Source organism: Pipra filicauda, unplaced genomic scaffold, assembly GCF_003945595.2.
Source record: "Pipra filicauda isolate LSUMZ 115617 unplaced genomic scaffold, ASM394559v2 scaffold578_size274525_pilon, whole genome shotgun sequence".
In the NCBI taxonomy this organism is placed as follows: domain Eukaryota; kingdom Metazoa; phylum Chordata; class Aves; order Passeriformes; family Pipridae; genus Pipra; species Pipra filicauda.
In genome coordinates this window covers 29084-50044 of record NW_024104729.1, presented here as the reverse complement: position 1 = coordinate 50044, position 20961 = coordinate 29084, and the positions used below count along the sequence as shown (strand labels likewise).

The 20961-nt window shown below is 38.6% G+C and overlaps 1 protein-coding gene across 1 annotated transcript in view; it reads left to right on the top strand.

Moving 5' to 3' along the window:
- LOC113998678 (ribosomal protein S6 kinase alpha-2-like) overlaps positions 1 to 20961 on the top strand; it is a gene marked incomplete at its 3' end in the record, with an annotated part of 226194 nt that overhangs the window by 179941 nt on the left and 25292 nt on the right. Inside the window, exons 3-4 of the mRNA XM_039387579.1 lie at positions 7654 to 7770; positions 11653 to 11734. Coding sequence (XP_039243513.1) covers positions 7654 to 7770; positions 11653 to 11734 — 199 coding nt within the window. The remainder of the gene's footprint in view (positions 1 to 7653; positions 7771 to 11652; positions 11735 to 20961) is intronic.

Below are 20961 nucleotides of genomic sequence, written 5' to 3'. Positions count from 1 at the left end.
ACTAGGGCTTCCCTGTGAATGCTGATGTGCTGCAGCAGGTGCCAGGCAGCTCTGGTGAGTGGGCTGCAGCAGTGGCAGGTGGGGGCATCACTGGGAGGGTCTTTGGTGGGAGTCACCCAAGCCACTCACAGCGAGTTTGTGAGTGGTTCAGAACGGAGTGCAAAGGGAATGATACTGACCTGGGAATCAAACTTGAACTGTAGTGGAGAGTAACATATGAAAACCTGAATAAATTAATTTTTTTTTCAAAGCAGTCATGCATACTGTCCCCTACTATTGCATGTTGTTTTCATAACCCTTTTTAGTGATGATATAGCATCATCATAAAGAAACAAGAATACTTACCCTTCTAGGAGTAATAATTTCTTCTAGGCACTGGCTCCAGACAGGCTGGGAGTTAGTTCCTTGGTGAATGAGAAGCAAGTGTTCCTCTTTTGCCTGTTCACCAGCAGAAAGGATCAGTAATGGACCTTACAGCTCTTCTGAGTTGTAAAGGCCAATGGCACACCTGTAAGCCATGCCAAGTAGGATGTTGATGAAAATGTTCCTGCTCCTATTTATTGTAGCTTAGAGCAATATAGCTGAGTTCTTTGTCCTTTAATGGTGTGACTCATTTTGAGACTGTTTCTGTTAAAGTTCACAAGTGTGTTTGAGTATTTGTAGAGTGCTGCTATGTGAGTAAGGCTGACCAACTGTTTGTATTTTTTTTTGTGACCAGACAGTTCTGCTTTTGTTCTACTTTTTTTAACCCTTTGCTTTAATAGTTTTTTATGTGCTCTTTCTACTCACCACGCCTCATAAACTATTGCAGTTTGCACCAGAATTAACAAAAAATTTAGCGTTACTCTGAATAGTGGTTTGAGTCCAGGATTGCAAGTTCAATCAAGAATTAGTGTGTACCTGTATTTCATGTATATCTGCACTTGTAATAGGAAGATTGTTCTTCTTATGCATCTTCATAGTCATTGTGTTGTATATATTTGTCCTAGTCAGGAACTGAGTCTGTAAAGACACTATAGTCATCAGATAAAGAGCACCAATCTTCAAGACCAAAATGCTCCAATCTGAGCTAAAGGAGAATTCAGTTGTAGGCCACCTGATATGATGTATTACTGGATACATTTCAGACTATTTGTCTGTTCATTACTGCAGTATGAGATAATTTCATATTTTTTCTGTGTTAATTCTCACAGTATTCCCACAAGATAGTTAAAAGCAAATAAGAATAGTTCAGGTTGGGGAGGAAGCAGAAAAATGCCTAATTTACCAGAGCTGAAAAATCCTGATAAGTGGATTACTCCCAACACCTTGGAGTATTTTTAGTCATGTAGATGTTTCAAGGATAAAAGTTCTTTTGAAAAAAAAATGAAATTTCAATAGAAGTTTTGCTAAGGTTCCCATGGCATTTATCAGTGAACATCTCTTTTGTAATGCCATTAAAAATCTGTCCACAATACTACTCTATTTAAGTATTTTTCAAAATTATACAGTAAACATGAATTCATCTCAGCAAGTTATCTTAGGCTTTCTTCATAGTCAGAACAGAAAAATGTGCACTTTTCAGGATGTGATTTCATCTGATCTCTTTTGATCATTAAGTCCCTGCTTCTCTCTATTGACTGCCAAGTAAACCTAGACAATTATTTAAAATGTTGTCTCCTGCACTATAAATACTTGCATTTATTTAGCTGAATCCAACACTAAGTGACTCATCAAAGACACACAGGAAGCCTAGTAGCACAAGACTGCACCCAAATCTCCCAGATACTCAAACCTCCACCTCATGGACTTCACCAGTCTATCCAGTAGATTGTATTCACTGCCTTTGCTCTCTGTGATTCATCTCTTCCCATTTAGCTTGTTTGACTTCTGCTGAACCTCAACTGTAGAACGGTGCATTAGGGAGAAGAAACTAAAAATGTGGGATAAAAAATTGGAGCTGGAGGGAAATGCTAAAGAGAGTTTAATAGTTATTCTCTCTATAGAAAAGTCTGCTGAATTTAGCAGTGACTGAGAGTGGATTGTACTCCACAGAAATTGCTCTAAGGTTTTTGTTTTCCAGTAAGTTTTGACCTATTTCTTGGAATTCCATATGCAAGATAACACATTCTAATCACATTTGTGAAAGATCGGGGAAGGAAATCCCAATCTCTTAAAATTGTTGTGTATTATTTAACTCCATATGACCTTTTGAGAAGGTAGGTGACCTTATGCTTGAAAGCCAAATACAGACCTGGCACAATGTCCAAGAGATTCACTGTGAGTTCCACATGCTTCTTTAAGGGCACAGTAAGTCCAATTCATTGTTGTTAAAGCAAATGTTTATTTGACAGTAGAGAACAAAGCAACCAGACCCATTTAGGGTATTATTTCTCAGTTTACATCTTTCCAGACCACAACAGAGGCCAGAACTTGGAATACAAACCATTTAAAATGGAAGATTTCTTTCTCAACTTTTACTCCAGCTGCTGGAGACTGGCTTGGGAAGAGGCTAATGAAAATGCTCCTATACATTTTCTTTTTAATGTGGATACTTGTCCTCAAAGAACTGAATACAGGCCGGCAGTTCATTCCCTGCCTTAGGCAGCATTTGAAAGGCCTATTATGTCTTGACACAAATTACTCTCCAATGGGTTGAGCCAGATTAGAACCTGTAAACAGAGGTGGAAACCTGGCCTCATCTTTATCAGACATATCCTGTCCTAACTATTCCCATATCAGATTTTAAAAATGCTTAATGAACTGTATTATTTTGGAATGTTGTAATGCCTGTGATACTTGGAAGTTAAATAGTTGTGATTTGGGTTTATGTTAGGTGGTAACCTGCCAAATGGCAAGACTGGTAACAAAATAAAGTCTGTATCTTGAGCATATGCTATAGACAAATAACAATTCTCTCAAACGACAATAACATAACTTCAGAGTTATCATTATTTCTTATTTCCTCTTGCCGCATTTTCATTCATTTCTTTATTGTCCTCAAACCTTACAGCACGCAAGCCTGACTGCAAAACTTACACATCAAAAGTGCACATATTTTTATTAAAAAACGAAGCTAACCCATTATGACCATACCTGTATCCCAGTCTTGATCCTCTGCAACTGAAGAGATGGCCAGGCAAGGAGTAAAATCTCACATTAGCACCATGGCTTTTGCCCCTGTGATATGGCAGCATAAAATTTTCCATTGGCAGAAGTAGCTGATTCTGGAATAACCACCTCTCCAGGTGTTTGAAGTCTTGGTGAGGAAAGTTTTTTGTGTGTGGCTGAAATATATTGGGCACAGTTAATGTGGTCTCTGACTTTGATGACGTTGGCGCTGCTTGTTCAGAAACCTCTTGGAGAGTAGCCAGACAGGACTCCAAAAGGGATTAAGTCAGTCCATTTTCTAGGAGGTATTCTTTCCATAATGTTTGCTGAGAGGCTGTAAAACAGGCAAGATAAGAGACTACAGCTAAAGTGAAAAGAGTTGCTCTCTGGGAAGGCCTGTCCTTTTGAATGGCTTTTTGCACTTCACTCCCAGGTCCATAACCCTACACTTTCTGATCCTACTCCAGTATGTGACAGTGAGTTGGGAAGTATTGTTGCAGTTAGAAGAGTTTTCCATGGTTGCTCTCCATCAGCCACCAGGCATTAGGGCCTCTCTTTCTTCAAGAGGGGCCTGTGCTATCCATAGTCACAAAACAAGAACAGAAGCTCTCTTCTCCTTTGTCCCAAGGGAGAGCAGATCAAAATGGCCTTTTCATTCAAATACTGGGTTACTTTAATCTCCAAAATTTATGCCACCTTGGGGGAAGCCTCTAAGTGAGTAATACAGTATAGAATCAGACCCTGAAGAGGTCTTTCTTGTAGTAGCATAGAGAAGCACTCTCCATTCCTCTTTTATCCTTCTGGTTCATTGCCCTCCCTCCTCTAGTCTGTCCTGCTTGACCATGTGCTTTCTTCAAACCGCCAAAATATCCATCTCACTTTTGTCACAGGATGATGCTTTTTGTGCAAACATAAATATTTAGAGAAGTTTACGAAAGATTAAGCTTCATCAAGTCAAGCATTCCAGCTAATGCAATGTCAGGACAAGTCAGCAGGGAGCAAGAGCCTGGGATGCTGTGCACAGCTGTTGCAAGATCAAACTATGGAACATTCATTTTTGACTCCACCAACTTCACTGATCAAAACCATTTTCAAAGTTGGCTGCTATTTTTTTCCAGAGTGAAATCCTTCTCATCAAAACAGCTTCTTCAGTATGCAGGCTTCGTCTGTGTTGTGAATCTCTTGCCTCAGTTTTATTGTTGTTATGCAAATTCCTGATGCAGATATGCTGCACTTGCTGGAACAGTGAAAAAAAAGTCCATGTTAGAGAAGTTCTTAAGATGCAACTTAGAGCAAAAACAGTTGAGAGATCTGTGATTTGATAGTTTAGGTTTCACTCTGATCATCAATATCTGAGAAAAATTATGCCATATTCCCTATTAATGTAATACAGGGAGACTTCAAAAGATGTAAATGAGAAAATCCTACAAAATAAGTAAGAATATTAATCAAGAATATAAGAGCATTTGGTTTGTGGATTTTTTTTTCCTAGTAAGGTAATACAAACAGAAGTTATTCCAGAATTTATGCAGCCAAGTAAGTAATAAGATATAGGAACACATGCAAGGCAAATGGGTGCATGTGTGCAAACACATCAGCATATATTTCCTTTAAGGGGCTGTGTCCATCTTCAGTCTCAAGCACTGACAGTTTGGCTTTCTGCTCCAGCGGGAAGTGGGTTTGTCATACTAGCTAAAATACTATCTCCCTTTTGGACAGCTCACAAGTGCCACCACTGTGGTGCTGATCGGTGAAAAAATAGATGTCTGGCATGCTTTTCTTCAGTGCTGCTTTGCTGCCCCTTTCTAGTGAGGAGACCACAGGAAATCCACAGGAAATCCTACCTTCCTAGAAAAATATCCTGCTTCCTCCTAAGGACTCATGGATCAGGCAGCTTGACTTGACTTTGGGCAAATTGAAAGAGAATATTCTTTCATAGGAAGTGGCTCAAGCTTTATTGTTTGAGACACTGAAAACCACAGTAAAAAAAACCAGCTGGTCTGACCAAGATGACCCTTAGAAGCCTCTTCTAATCAACGTTTTTACAGTTTAATGAAGTCACAAAATCTAACAGATATTTCCCATCTTTAGAATCTGTGCTTCTCTGATAAACTTTGGTAGGCCTTGTATTTGGTTCCATTCTTTTTAATATCTTTTTTTTCTGATATATTAATTAAAGATGCATGTAATTATTGGTTTTATTGCAAGTTTTTAATTAATTATGCTAATCTCTGGAAATGCTAGAAATTTTTAAGCATTCTTCCAGCAAGCTGAATTGTCAACACCTTAATACTTTTAATATATTCCTGTAACTGAACACATTTCATGAACTTAAAGAGGTTATATTATATTTAGTAATACAATGAGAAATATTCTTAAGGTTGTAGGCCTAAGACTTTGATGACTAATATGAATGGACAAATTAAAACTCACTCATCATTAAACTTGCAAATGTTGCTGACAATGAGTTCATGGTTCAGGCTGAAGTACAATCTAGCTGAATTAAAAAGGAGTTTGCTGTTTGTAGTAGATCTCATCCACCGTTTTTGAGATCGAGGTGTCAGCTCAAAGAAGAAGAAAATCTGAGGAAGGTACATGGTGTATATAAAATTTGGGTTAGTTTCCTTTTCACAGAGTTTTGTCTCCTGAATAATTTCCAAATTTGCATCCACATCCTGCATCACCTGGTTGCAGTGGATGGTTCTTGCTGGGCTGGGCTTCTGTGCAAAACAAAGATGGGCCAAATCATGAAATAGTGACTAGGTGCCCTCAAGCTGCATTGACTTGAGATATCATGCAGTTTTTTTCATCATACCATGGTTTTTAAGTGGGGGTCCACACAAAGAGACTGACCTGCAGAAGTAAATCCTCCCAAACTCTGCCTGTGCTTCATAGAGAGCAAACTCTCAAGCACATGAGGTCTAGTGTGGAGGTGATTCAGGAGGCCAACTCTTTGGGGAGTAATTTTTATCCTTTGTGTGTAACCGCTGAACAAGATGGATGGTGAGCCCTGCTCTCCAGATACTTTATCTAAACTGCAGCATGGCAGGGTGGGCTAAGCTTGAAATAATGTTCTTATCAATGTGCAAGTCTCTCAGCTGCAGGCAGTTTACTAAAGATGCATATCCCTCGGTATGAATACTCATCACCTCTGAACTTGGTGGAGCCTTTGATAACAGCATGTGGATAATACTGGGTTTCTTTAGGAAACAGCTAATACAGAGTACTGAAGTTGTATGAATTTACTACTGTTTTTCTCACCTAGGAAAAAAATAAATTAAAAAAAATTATACATTTAATATCTCCCACAGCAAATAAATCCAGAAAAATGAGAAAAGAGGTCCTGACAGTTATGTACTTAGAAATTCTTTAAATCCCTCTGTGAAAACTGTTCATTAGTTTCAAGCATTTCCTTTCAGGCAAACCTTAAACTAGAGGAATTAGGTTCAGAAAAATGAGTTGTTGTGAGATGATGATTACTTTCCATGACTGTGGTAGCATGTACAAAGTAGATAAAGCTTTCCAAACCAAGCAGAAGATACAGCCCCTGTTCCAAAGCACATGAGTGCAAAGGGGCAGGGTAGGGAAGAGGAGGAATGAAGTTACAATATAGAAAGCAATCTTAGTAGTGCAAGCCATGTATCCGATGAATTACAGCTGGTAGAAAGTGATAGCAATTTTTCTGGATGAGAAGAGAATGAAATTTATTCTTGTTTAGTACAGAATGTACTAAATTAGTAATTCCCCTCAAACTGGAATATGAAAAAAAATAAGTTTTGTACTCAAAATCTGTATTTTCATTGTAGGAAAGTTAGAACAAGTAGTTTGGAGGAAAAAAAAAAAAAAAAGAAAAAAAACACTCACAAGCCCAAACCAAAAAGTTCAAATGTAGGTGTACAAAACATACAAAATAAAAATAAGTCTAAATATTATCTTCCCTTATCATTGTGTCCTTGAAAAGCAGGTCCTTTCTTCAAGGTTTCTTTTCAGCTCAGTGACTTTCTGGGTTGCTGCAAACTGTGTAGTCCCTCTGGGTCTCACATGACCCAGTCGCTCTCTTTTTAGAGGAACATGACAAAAAAACATGAAACAAACAACTAAAACAAATGCCATATGTCACAGCTTTCAAGATGAAAGTCCTAATTGAACTGGTGTCTTTGAGGAATATGCATCTATTGACAGCGAAAATATTTTAACAAAAGAACCTGGAAAATCCGAAGTTAATTCTTGCAAGCAAGAAAGTCTGTGCTGGACCCTCTGTAGTACAGATTCAAGTACATGCCACTCTGCTAGCAAGGTCTCTGATGGGCATACCAAGTTCCACAGTATATTTTTGACCTCAGTTTGTGTATTCTGTCTTTACTTAGTCATATCTTGAGGCTCAATAAACAATTACCATCCCCAGCCAGTAAAAGGCACATGGAATATTTGGACAAGCATTTGTTTCTATTTTCAAAATTTGCTACATCATTATAGTGTCACAGAAGATGAGATTTTAAAAATTAATATGTTTCCTTAGGATAAGAGCTCTGATTTGGGGATATTGTTTTGTTTTCTTTGCAGGAAGAAGGTATCGTGAAGGAAATAGACATCAGTCATCATGTCAAGGAAGGTTTTGAAAAAGCAGATCCTTCTCAGTTTGAGCTGCTGAAAGTATTAGGACAAGGTTCATATGGGAAGGTAATTTTTATTGTTATCTAATCACCTAGAGCAACACTGAAAATATAATATCTTTTCTCTGAGTTCATTTACACTGATAACGTTGTCCATATATAAATTATATTGTAAAGGCAGATAAGCAAAGCTCTTCTATGTTCATTTTAATAAAACTTTTGTCTTTTAGCTTGATTTCTACATATAAACCAGTTTAGCAAATAATGCTTAGGGTTCTGGGCAGTGAGCATCACTGTTTATAAAATTAGATTCTCTTCCCTTTCTGACCTGTTCACCAGGGAGTTGAGTGTGCCACTGCTGCTTAGTTGGAGGATATAAATAGGAGCATTCAAAGACTTAAAGAAGTCAGCTGCACAGTTCCCACTAAGGGCAAATGGGACCTCAAGCACATTTCCAAGTCCCAGACTGCTGTTAAGCTCACACTCAGAGACCTTGAAAGGATCCTGGAGATAAACCCCACTGCAGAGGATGGCCATCATTATGGTGAGATCATAGGGGGGAAAAAACCTGGCTACATGTCCACAAGCTAATTAATGGAAATAGCATTCTTCACATAACCTTAAGACCAACGATTTTCTGAATCCCAAAGACAGTTCTTCTTCAGCAGGACATATTAGTTGGAAATGAGAATAGGAATGAAAGATGGAAAGAAAGAGGGAAGAGTCAGTTCTGCCTTAAAGTCTTTCCATAGTTTAAATAAGTCACTGAAACCTTTGGAACAGTAAACCTAATTGAAACCAGGCATGAAAGACCTTATAATTGTAAGTATATTATTTTGTGAGTTTTTTTGAAAATACTTCCCAATCAGGGCCTTTAGTTTTATTCCTAAAAGAAGCTATATTGAGAGTATTTATCAACTTCCTGAGTATTCTAGAATTATATTGATAATTAAGTCTATCATAAGTTCCCTGACATGAGAGATATCAGGAAAGTTAACGTTCAATACCAAGTTTTGATCTAGAGAATTTCTTGAGAACACAGTGATGATATTTGAGTTTTTAAAATTAAATAAATGTGAAAAATCAAACAACTCAAAATTAGGTTTACTGTATGACTCAATACAAGGAGAAGAGCAAGAGAAGGAAGTGTCTTCTGCAAAAGCAACATGGGCAGAATGGCCAGTTTTCAGATTCAGGCAGTAAAGATTTTAGAAATGGTTTGCTGTCTGTCTTATAGTGTATTGGTGTATATTGGTATTAACTGTTTGAGTTGGCCTTCTAGCTTTAGCCATTTTATAAGCAGAATGCCTAATCTCTGCCACCACTTCCTAAAAGGAGATCTAATTTCTGGGAGATCAGAGTGTGAGTATAAACATCATACTTGTTTGGAGCTGCGCGTGATTACAAATGACTTAATGTTTCTTATGCAGTCTTCAACCACCTAAATTTTCATCACCTTGGTATTTGAGCTAATGGTTCAAATCATAAGTGTCTGGGGATGCAAACCTTTAGGTTTTCAAGTTGTTCACCCAAGGTCTAAATAATTTCTTGCAGGATTAGAGATAATTTCTAAGGGAGTGGCCTCAACACTCTTGAGAGGCATAGCACTTGCTTAGCTTTCTAGATTAGGATTTGGGTGATAAACCAATTGTTCCAGCTCAGGGAGTTTTGCTAGTTCAGGTGTTAATAACCTGAGGTGCTTGCAAACATATTAAAATAGAAAACTGAAAGTCATGCTCAGCCACATGCCCATGCTATTTTGGGAAACTAGTATAGTACAGCTAATATAACCAGTCAGGTAAGCACTCCAGGGCCACTTAGTGGTTTCAAGAGTGATGTAGCTTTACCTTTAAGAATAATCAGGATGATGTAATTTTGCAGTACAATGCATTTTCATTTGTTCTGTTTCCTTTTTTGGTTTGATGACTAGTTTGGTGTCCTATGATAAAGAACACAGTGTTCTTGACTCATCTTTTTTGGAAGGAATGCAGACAAGTGCCCTATCCCATGCTACAGGGAACAGCTGACTAGTGACTAGTAACGTAAATTGGTAATTTTGCTTATTATAGCAATACAGGTATTACAAGTTTTGCAAGATTACATGGCAGACAAGATATTTCTAGAAGTGCAGCCTAATATTTCTGCAGATGCAGCATGCTGTGCTTTTCTATGTGCACTACTGCTTAAAACCATTGTCTTAAGGGTTTGAGTTTTGGCATTTTTTGGGGTAAAGAGTCCATAACCATTTTTACAGAATAATAATAATACAGCTGAAAATCTGTTGTCTGGGCAAGCTTGCTTTTGACTTTCTGCTCCCTTTCAATGTAATGCAAAAATTAAATCTTTTACTTGAGCTGGATAGAAAAATATCCCAGCTTTTCTCTGTAAACTTCTAAATGGATTGACTTCCTGTTAATGCTGGAGCAGCTGAGCTTAATTTATCATGAATGTTAATGAAAAACACTTCACAAAGTCTTATGTGTTCCTGTTGGATCCAGATTTCATCATTTGTTCCTACAGTTGTGAGTGCCGGAGCTATTTGTGTGTTCATCAAACTAGGAAACAGGAGATGGGAACAAGCAACATGTGCCCAAGCTCAGCTAGTCAGGGCAGCTTGGCTGAGGAACTGTGCATATCTCCTATACACAGGAAACATCTTGAGAAGGAAAGTCTCACCAAAAATGTATCAGATCACATGCAGAAGTGTGGTAGCAATGATGCTGTCAGATGTAACAGTTCTAATTAAGGTGTTGGGGTTTTTTTCTATTTCTAGCTTCTGTACCTGTTTGGTAAAAGCTATTCTCCCTCCACACAAACCCTTCCTTAAAGGATGTTTGAGAAGATCCTAATCTGTTTACAGATTTTTATTTTAGCAAGAAGAGTCTTTCAACTTGCAAATAATGCACTAGAAACAGACTTCCTCTTTTTTTTGGCTTTTTATATTTTAGGTGGAGACAGTTAACAAAGCTGCATGGTTCCTGGACAGGAAATTAATTGCTAAAGAATTTTTAATCTAACTGGACATTCATCAGTTATATAATTTCTCCTAGACTTTGTTAATTTATATATTTGTAATTATATGTACGTGGTACTGTATTTTTATTTCTGTGTTTGTCTTCAGCTTCTGTCCAGTAACACAAGTGCTGAAATAAAAAAAAATAAAAAAAGACACTGTTGTCTGGTACTTCTGACCTCAGCAGACAGAGTAAGTCCTGGGAATCAACTAAAAGATTTGTTTATTTTATTTTCAATTATTAAAACACTGAAAGTCTTATAAAGACCAAACTAAGCTACTGATTTCTTTGTTCACTACCTCTCCAGTGCTCAGATGCACTCAGGGGCAGATAAATATATTTGCATGGAGTAAAACAAATAGAATACATTTTTAGCTACAACTTTAGTTTATTTCAATTAAAAATTTACACTGTCAGAAGATGAGGCATAGGAGACTATAACAGGGAAAACTGTCTTTATTAGAATAACAGATTTTCAGCTGTATGGACTTTCTGCTTCAGTTACATCTTAGGCAAAGTCACCATTCATGATTTCCAGCATAAATTAGACCAAATTGGTTTTTCTCTGTAATGTAATTGATGGCAATAATTTTAAGACACTGCACATTCCAAAACACAAATGAGATATAAATTTTTTTCATGTAAAGTTGGTCAGAATATGAAGAGCTATGTGCACACTAATTCTGACTCTTCACCCAACTTTAATTGGATATATAAGGGCAGTTAATAATGTTGAACATATTTTCTTTCTGAGGTGGTAAAGGCTTAAAACTGAAAATTTCCAGAGCTAGCTCAACCAATTGCCGGTGAAATAGATATTAAATACTTTCAGCTAGTAATTTCCTGAACAATAGTATCTTTTCTCCTGTCAAATGCAGTAAGGCTTATAAGTAGAAATTCAGTACTTATCTGTACAAAACATTTGCTTTTTACAGGTATTTCTAGTAAGGAAGATCAAAGGATCTGATGCAGGCCAGCTTTATGCCATGAAGGTACTTAAGAAGGCAACTCTGAAAGGTAAGGACTGGGACAGTGGCTGCAATCTCTATTTCTGTGCTACTTAGTAATTTATTTTCCTTGCCATTTTTTACATCACTGCTGCTTTATGGTATGTGAGTGTATAAATACATCTCTGCTATCCTCTAAAATTCTGCCTCACTGTAGTGAATGTTCTAAAAAAACATAAACAAAAATATATTACCTATATATAGTACTGTGGGAGAAGGAAAAGAGGGGTTTGGAATTTCCCAGCTGCATGCTTTCTTCATTTTCTTAGTGTTATTTATAGGACTTCTATTGGGTATATATTAATTTGTATTGCAGTGTCAGTATCTTTCTGTTGCTGAAGTAAATAAGGATAACCCCTCAGACGTCAATATGTATCAGAAACTTATTTCTGTTTCTTTTTATGACCCATAACTTTTCAACCAAAGTGAAAACTTGGTATTCCCTCTTTTGCTGTGTAACTCTGAGGTTGTGTTGAGCAGCTTTGGAGAGGGGGAGGGTTTCTTTTGCATCCCCAGACACTTGATTGTTTCTTAATATTTGATGGCTAAATATGTAACATTAGATTACACTGGAAAAGAGAAGAGCTGTATTATGGCAGTATCTTAGGAAATCTCAGAATTTAGATAGTGATTTTAAGCTACCCATATTGTACCATCAAATTTCTCTTCTTTCAAGAACAGGCACCTCTGTGTTTGCAGTTCCTCGGTTCATTATAGCACAGAAACATTGCTCTCCTCCCTTGGCTGTTACAGCAGGCTATTTGTTTTCTCAAGTGAGAGTCACAAAAACCAAAAGATGAAGCTACTTCATGATTTTGCTGGATTGCATTTCTCTCCCCTTCAGACTACTTGCCTCTCTGACTTGCTAGCTCTGGATTTCCCATTAATCTCAAGATAACTGGCACATCAGTAGGGACTAATCTGTCCACGCTAGTTTATACAAATAAGTTAAACTTGACAGCTGTTTAACTCAAAGTTCAAAAATAAAGACAGAATCCCATTGTCACAGGGCAAATGAGACAAGCAACAGCAAGGATTGCTGTCAGTAAGCTTCCATGTAACTTTTGGCACAGAGATAATATTTCTGACAGCTTAATCTTACCTTTTAAGTGAGAGTGCTGAATTGTTGCTGACTACCTACACTCAAAAAGGCTGGAAGTCACTCCAATGTGAGGTATTTATTATTATGTCAAGCAATGAGAGCAAAGCTACAAGTATTTGTTAGCTCTGCGTTCAGTATTTCCTGACAAAAGGCATGCTAGAAGACAAAGTTCTGAATGATTTTGCTTTCTGACCTGTAGTCTGCACAGTACCACATGGAGCAGGAAAGTCAAAGCTCTTGGTGCCAATGCCACTGACATGGCCAGACAGCCCTAAATGTTATAGTAGTTATTTTCTGTAGTGAAACAAATTTGCAAAACATGTAAATGGAGAAGTTAGGAAGAGAAGAGAAGAGAAGCGGCGCCTCGAGCTATCCTCGCGCTCGCCTCGCGCATCGCATCTCGCTCTCCGAGCTCGGACCTATATCGATCATACGACTCGCGCAGCGCTCTCTGACTCGCGCGCTGCCGATCGCTCTCCTCTCTATCTCCCAGAAGATATCCGCATCATCTACCCTCAGGCGCATCTCATCTCCTGCTATCATCTCTCTCGCCTCTCTCTCTCCTCTATCTCTCCTCTCTATCAGCTCTCGCTCGTCGCATCTCTCACCCCCTCATCGATCTTCCTCTCTCTACTTTAGCAAAGCTGATTTCTTTTCTGGATTAGTCTGAAGAATGAAAACCTAGATAAATAAAAACATTAGGAAGTTAAATGCCTTCAGGAGTGATCATTTAAAACTAGCTTTGTACGTTGCTCTGAAGAGAAACCATAGAGGGTCCTGTCGAAAGTATTTCTATCCTAGGAGCCTGACTCTGACTGTGGCTGGCGGGTAATGTTTAGGAAGAAGCAGAACTACTAAATGGTGTTTTCTCCACTGTGTCTGCTGCCTCCCGCCTCTTTCCAGAATAGTTGCCTGTTGTTAACATCATCCCAACTTCACCAACAGCAAAGGTTAGTATAAGAAGGGTACAGCAAGCAGCAGCAGCACTCTTCAAGCATTTACAGCTCAAAAATGGTTTTCATACAAAAGAGACTTTGTAGATCAATCGCATGTGTAGGTTTGAGCTTGAAAAAGATGTGCTAATCAGCAAAACCACTGCTGCTTTGTAGGGAAAATTAGGCTCTAAAATATTCCAGTTTCAATTGTAAAAGTTGGCAGAGACAGGTGCTCTACACATGAATATTTGTGAAAATTAAATTAATTTTAACCTCATGAATGTTTATATTAAATGTAGAGTATATCTGAATAAGCACGTATAACAGCATGGATCCTTCAAAGTGAGAAAGCCACTGCTCCTCTCGTTTTTAAATGAGAGCACTGCACACGAGTTTCTTTCCTTCCTGGATCATTTCCTTTTGCAGGAGCTTGTGGGTATCTGATTTTAAAGCAGAAAGGTTCCTGATGAAACTAGATAAGTGTTTCATTCTAATTATTAACTTTAGGAAAACCTTGTTCAAAATGTTTAAGGATGTTACGTCTGTTAGGTGCCAGATATTGAATACATCAGATTTAAGGCTGCATGTATGTATAATTAACTTATGTCTTTCAAATGCTGTATATTAAATAACAGTACCCTAATAGCTACCTTTGCAAATATAAACCCTTTTTAGGGGATCCAGATTCTCTAAGACCTAAATAAGGCGCTTAAATACCTTCCAAGAGTGAGACTTTTGCCTTTCAGAATGTCATTAGATAATACTCTTAAAATGTTGCTTTCATGTCTTCATTACAGTCTTCTTTTTCTTTAAAATCAGATTTTTGGATTAAAAAATTGAAGAGAATAAAGTTGATCTGTATGTTTAAAAGCTCACAGAAATATATCGGTGAGTCTCAACTGCCCATCCTGAATGCACTGTGATACTGAGGAAGCGGAAATAAAACAGGGACTGTTTGTTCTGTGTATATTTGTGTCTTGTATTCACCAGCAGAGCTGGAAAAGATGGACAGGGCAGGCTGGTTGTTTTGATTCACTCAGCATTTCTCTCGAGGTGTCTTAGGCTTCATTGGCTTTACTAAATGTGCTTCAGAATTCTATGATCAAGAGTTGTTTAGATTGGTTACAATGTAAGCCTCATTAAACACTCATGAAATGCCCATAAATCCCCAGCAGGTTGCTGTGCTGCAATGCAAGGGCTACTTTCTGGAGCCTGAAAATCAAAGACCCGTTCCTCCAGGAGACATGCAATCTATGAGAAAGTGGCATGAAGCCATAATTCACTGGCATAATGCTTATGAACTTTATAAATATTACAGTGATGATCTAGTGAAGGTTATGTGATGGATCATGAGGAAGTAGTTTGCATCTGCATGTCTGGTTGGTAATAGGCTGTGTAAATCTTGGCACTGGAAGCCAGTTGACCCTGAGAATGCAAACTACCTGTTTCTGCTTTTGGGGTTTAGAAATTATAATCTTTTTTGTCAAAACCTCTGAAGTACTTTGCAGTTTATGATCCCCTCAGTTTAAGCCACTAGGCTTAGGGCTTTACTGTTGTGTACTGAGTGTGTGTGATGATTATAGGTGTAGTAAGCCATGAACACAGCTTTAGTGACTCACAGGCTTGTGGTGTTCTCAGGGATGTTGGATTGATGATATTAATTTTACATTAAATTGGACAACTAACTTAGATATCACCAGGTGAAGTGTGATTTCCATCTAAACCATTGATAAAATTGTAGTAGTGGTTTCCCTGATTGGACACCAACTGAAGTGGCTTCTTCAGTTTTCCTCTGTATGTGACCCAGTTTCCCTGTAACGATTGTGGTACTTTAGATTTCAGATACTGAACTACAGTGGTTTCCCTCTGGTTTGAAGGGGATAAAAATCCAACAAATGAGAAACTGAGAACAATTTAACCTTATAAAGCAGAACTCAAAAAGAGTCTTCACCTCAGATAAACCTAGCTCCTTTGTGTAGGGTTTTTCAAGATATCTTGTTCTAGTTTGTTCAGCCCTTGTGTTTGGTGAAAGGTGCTGTTACTCATCCAGGCTTGCCATTTAAATTTTGGTTTATCATCTTTTCTTAAAGTGTTCTGCAATATTTTTAATATCTTCCCGGGCCTCTTATTACTGTCTTCTAAACAATTCACCAGGGAAGTCCTCTCCACAGAACAGTTCAAACCCCACAGCAGAGGACCCCTTGCCATGGTGTTTGGAGAAAAGGCTGGATTCTCTGCATCCTTGGTAACTGGTGCCTAGGTCTCCTTAGTCTGAGAATTTTAACCCCCCAAATGTCACGGCTCTGAGCTCAAAAAACCCCATTACTGAACCTGGAATTGCCCTTAAAGATTCTGCTGTGAAATAGACTCACCCATCTCCACAAACAGCCATACACTAATTTTTTAGTCGGGGAAGGAAATAACAACTTCTGTGTGCACAAACACAGAAGTTTCCTCTGTATATTTCACAAGTGGCTTGAAAATGTAAAGATCAACTTAGTTGTCTGTGCTCAGCCACGCAACAATGCACTTGGATCACCACTGTCCATTCACATGCAAGTTTTGTGTGCTAGGATTCAAGATCTCCAGCTTTGTGCTGAGCTGCAGAACGTGCCAACCTTGCCTTTAACAGTTTAGGAGCAAACTGGAATTAGTTGCTGTCATCTGAGGAAGCAGAGCTTTCCTCTGTGGGAGTTTTGAAAATCTTCAACAATCAGTGCTTAGAGGTCACTATCAGGCTGTAGCTTTACAGTGCCTTTGCAAGGTTTCTTGCATCAGATCACCTCTTTCTTCCTCCCCTAAAAAGTCAGCTTGCCTGGGGCTTGCTTTTACTGAAGGAAGAAAGGGTACAGTACTTTAGAGAGAGCTCACTTAGGTTGTTTCTAATGGACTGCAGAGAATAATGTCTTTGCATATTATAAGGAAAATGAACTGTGGTTAGGCAACTAGCTCACTGAATGTCAGTAAACATTACAGAGAATCCTGAATATACAGCAGACTGGACAGGTCAAAAATGACAAAAAGCATTGCTGGAAGTTTATTTTTGTAGCGTTTGCTAAAGAGTTCATTGAGATTGCAGCTTTTAAGTTAGATGCTTAATACTCTTTAGTGATTCTGTATTCAGGTTTGGATGAGAAGGGAAAAATTTTGGCTATAAATATAAACCGAGCACACATCACTTAAAGATTTTATTATCTGTTTTATTCAAACTATGTGGGAGTTCTCACTGTATGAAGTCCTGATTAAATTATAGCCTCTTCACAATGCCAAGTGCACTGTGAAGATCCTGTTAGCAGGCAAAATTTCCACTGTTAAGACATTAAAGAAGTGAATCCTTATTAAAATATTAAAATATTAAAAATGCTCTGTTTTGTAGCAAGGGAGTATTTTGGCTAGTTTATTTTACACAAAACCCTGTTGTTCCTTATGGAGCTTTTCCTAAGTGCCCAAGAAAATTCATCTTTCTCTTTGTGAAAATATTGGCTACTGAGTTCTGTGTAGGGTCACCTTGTTAAAATTGTTGCTCTGGTTGCTAAATAACACGTTCTTCCTATTGCCCTAAGCAGGACAGAATTATTATATCTTCACCTAAATATTGGTAAAAAATTAAAAACAACCTCCCTGTTTTTCTCCCTGTCATCCACCCAGACTGATTCGCATAGAAGCACACACTTCTGCACTTGTCATATATGCTGCAGGTAAATGCAGCAATATTACCCAGTCCTTTCCTGTCCACACATTTGTTCCAGTACAACACTGCTATTATAGTAATATCAAAATATATAACTCACTGCATAGTTGTATGTTCATTTGGAAAGCGGGGTCAGCAGCTTCATATGTTGCTGGCTGAAATAGCTTTTTTTTTTTTTTTTTCCTAAAGAGAGCACAGGACAGGACTCACAGGCCAACCCCAGCTTTCTCCATGAGAAGTTCAGTGGCAGTAACTGTGATGGGAGTTCTACTATTCAACGGCATTGGTGCTTGGCTTTGAAGCAATTCTTCCTGTCACCTCCCTTTACTGTGCTTTGGTTTGCCAGGCACAGCAGTTTTGGAGCACACAAGTAAAGTTCCCTCCTGATGGAACTAACCCAGGAGCACACCCAGTGCCCTCCAGCTTCCCATAAGCATTCAGGTCCTAGGACCAAAGTGTGACATAAAATGTGGGGCAACTTCAGGTTACAGCACCCATTGTTACTTTCCACAGATTGGAACCACGATGCTTCCTAGAGTGCACTCATAGGTTTAAGCCAAAGTTTCAGACTTTGCTGTGAAGACATTGAGTGCACCTGTGTTTGTGTGTTTCACTAGGTATAGCATAGAGCTGTCTTAAAATCTTCCATTTTTTTTTTGCTAAGTTAAAGTGCCCATGCCCTCAGCTTCTAATCCTTGAGCAGTTCCATGGGCCCTGTAGCAGCAGCTGCGTGTTGCATTATTCATGTTTTCATATGGTGATTCCCTAGAGAGCACAAGGGCGATTCAAATCTGAAGTCAGAGGAAAAAAGTACTGAAAAGTCTGCTGATTTCTTTGACAGGAAAGGTGTATTCTTCATCTGTGATCAAATTCTACAACTTTGTTCTAAATGTTTATTGAGTCACTATTCTGTCAATGAAATACAGAAAGAATGACTTTAAATTTACAAAAACCCAGCAGCTCATGCAGGTTGCATTTGCATTTGCCCCCTGTCTATTCCAGCCAATAAAGGAATGGTGGCTGGGATTTTTAAGGAATGAGTAGTTCATTATACTCATGTCTTTTTTAGTAGTAGAAAGCAATTTTTCAAATCACTTTATAATTTCAGTCAATTTGCCATCTACCTCTTTAAAGTTTCAATTGATACTGCTGTGCTTGACACAGTGAATAAGTAACAATGGAGACACTTCAAACTGCAGTGCCTGTAGGTAACAATATTAAAAAGTTTTCAGACCCAAACTCATTGTTCAAACTCTCTGTAGTAGACTTGATATTTCACTACTGTCTGCTTTCCTTTGGATTATTCTTTTCATTGCACTGTATATCTAATGACAGATACTTGCAGTTATTCCCAAATTGGTTGTTGTTTTACAGAAAAGACCATATTTGATATTTTTTATTATCAAGTAGCAGATTGGTGTTAATTGCTTTTGGTGTAGATTCAGGAATAGAGAGACTATGTGAACAGTTGTCCCGAAGCCATCAGTGAAATGTTTATCCTGTTGGAAAATGTGGTGCAATTCTGTTTTATCTGTAGAAAAAAACCTTTTACCAGGAAAGGACTGGGAGGTGCAATGGCCTTTGTCAGGCCTCCCTCATCAACGATAGCTGGAAAGCAGATAGAGGAAACAAAAGCACAGTTTACTGTAATTGAAACAGATTTATGAAGATGACATTAAGCTCCAGCTAAACAAATGAGTCCAGAGTAAGACAGTCACTGCTGGCCATGTGCAGTGCTCTGCCTGGGCCAAGTACCTGGGAGTGAGGACTGGCTGGTCCCCAGGACAATCACAGAGGCTCTAGTTCTGCCTTAGAAGCCTAACTCATGTCCTTGCTGGTCTCTGCCAGGTAAACCCACTCTCAGAGGACACTCAGTGCCTTGCATTGCTACTAAAGTATCAGCTGGAAGGCACCTGAAGAAGTCCCATGGCCCACCTCTGACCTAGAGTGGCACTAGCTATGCTTTTGTGTCATTCCTCACAGGTGTTTGCCTAACTTGTTCTTGGACTGTCTCTATCCCTACTGTTACAAAATGCTTCCTTAGCATCTGTCCAGTATCTGCCTTGCCACAACTGAAGCTATTAATTCACATCCTCTCCATTGAGAGCAGTTTCCTCTCTGCAGTTTTCTTCCACATCTTGAAGACTGTTATCACATTTAGCTTCCATCTTATGTTCCTTTCCTTCCTCAGGGTTCATTTTTTCTGAATGTTCAGGTTAGAAGATTTAGTTATAACTAGGTAAATCAGAAGTGACTGTTAAACAAAATGTGATCTGCTCTGGCTTCATGTCCCCCATATCAGGTCCTCTGTGAGTGCTTTGTTAGGACAGAATAGCAGTAGTACCCCTGCTCTACCATGCAGGTTATTGAAAATTCAGGGGGTTTAATTGAACCGATAGAAATGTCCTGCTTGAAAGGCAGCAGAGTGGTCATATTGTTGAGATGTTGAATATTTGTTCCCTTGGAGAATCCCATCAAGAGAAAGTTTCTAGGAAAAACCAGCCTCAAATAGATGGATTTGTAAAATGTCTCTTCTTTCCAGTCCTGCTCAAGACAACACCATTTCTGGAGAGTGGTTTCAGTTCCTCATGGTTGCCTGCAGCTATCAACATCCATTCCCCTTCTCTCATGTTTCAGAATTAAACACAACATCAGTAGGCAGGACATATCCAGGCCAGTCAGGCTTTACCAGTGACAACACAGCACTGGTCACTGTTTTACTTTGCCTTCTGCTACCCTTTTTCTTCTGCATTTCTGTCTGGCGTCCTGTAGGCCAAATGGAAATCTTCATGTGAAGGTCTGCTTTCCTGGTTCTTGTTTTCCCTTCCCTTTTCCTCTCTTCTCTTTTTCTCTCTTCTCTTCTGAGTCTTGAGGCTTGAAATTTTTTGTGTCTTGTTTATCTTGCACTGTCTTAAAGGACCTTTGTAAGCTTTGCATTTGCTTGTAATGCTTCAAATTTTAAGAAACCCGCTGCAGAAAGAGAGAAGCTATTGCTGGCAACCCATCAAGTCATCTGTGCAGCATGTGAACAAACCTCTGGAAGTCTTTTAATCCTGCCTGACGTCCAAGAGCTTGCTGTTGGTACCACGAGGCTGTATGAATTACAGGAAGAGAAAAATTGCTCTTTTGGCAAACACAAGCTCCGATACTTTAGTTTTCATTTCCTTTGACTTTATGTCATGTAGTCTGTGGCAGGCTGTGTGTTTAGCAAAGGAGCTGGTACCTCAGTTTGGGAATTACAAGACTTTGGCTCTGCTCACATCTCTGCTGTCAGCCTGCTGCATGAACATAAATCAGCTACTCTTCTGAATCTTCATATTTGTAATGCTAACCTAATTATGCCAGCCTCCTCTTCAGAGGGCTTGATGTCCTTATGAAGAGTAATAGTCAGATATTAATGGAGATGTTATTAACACCCCTCCCCACTTAAGTGCAATCTGCTGCATTATGGAATTTAATGGCTAAAGATTCCAAATGAATAAAATTGTTAGGAAATATCTCTTCTGGTA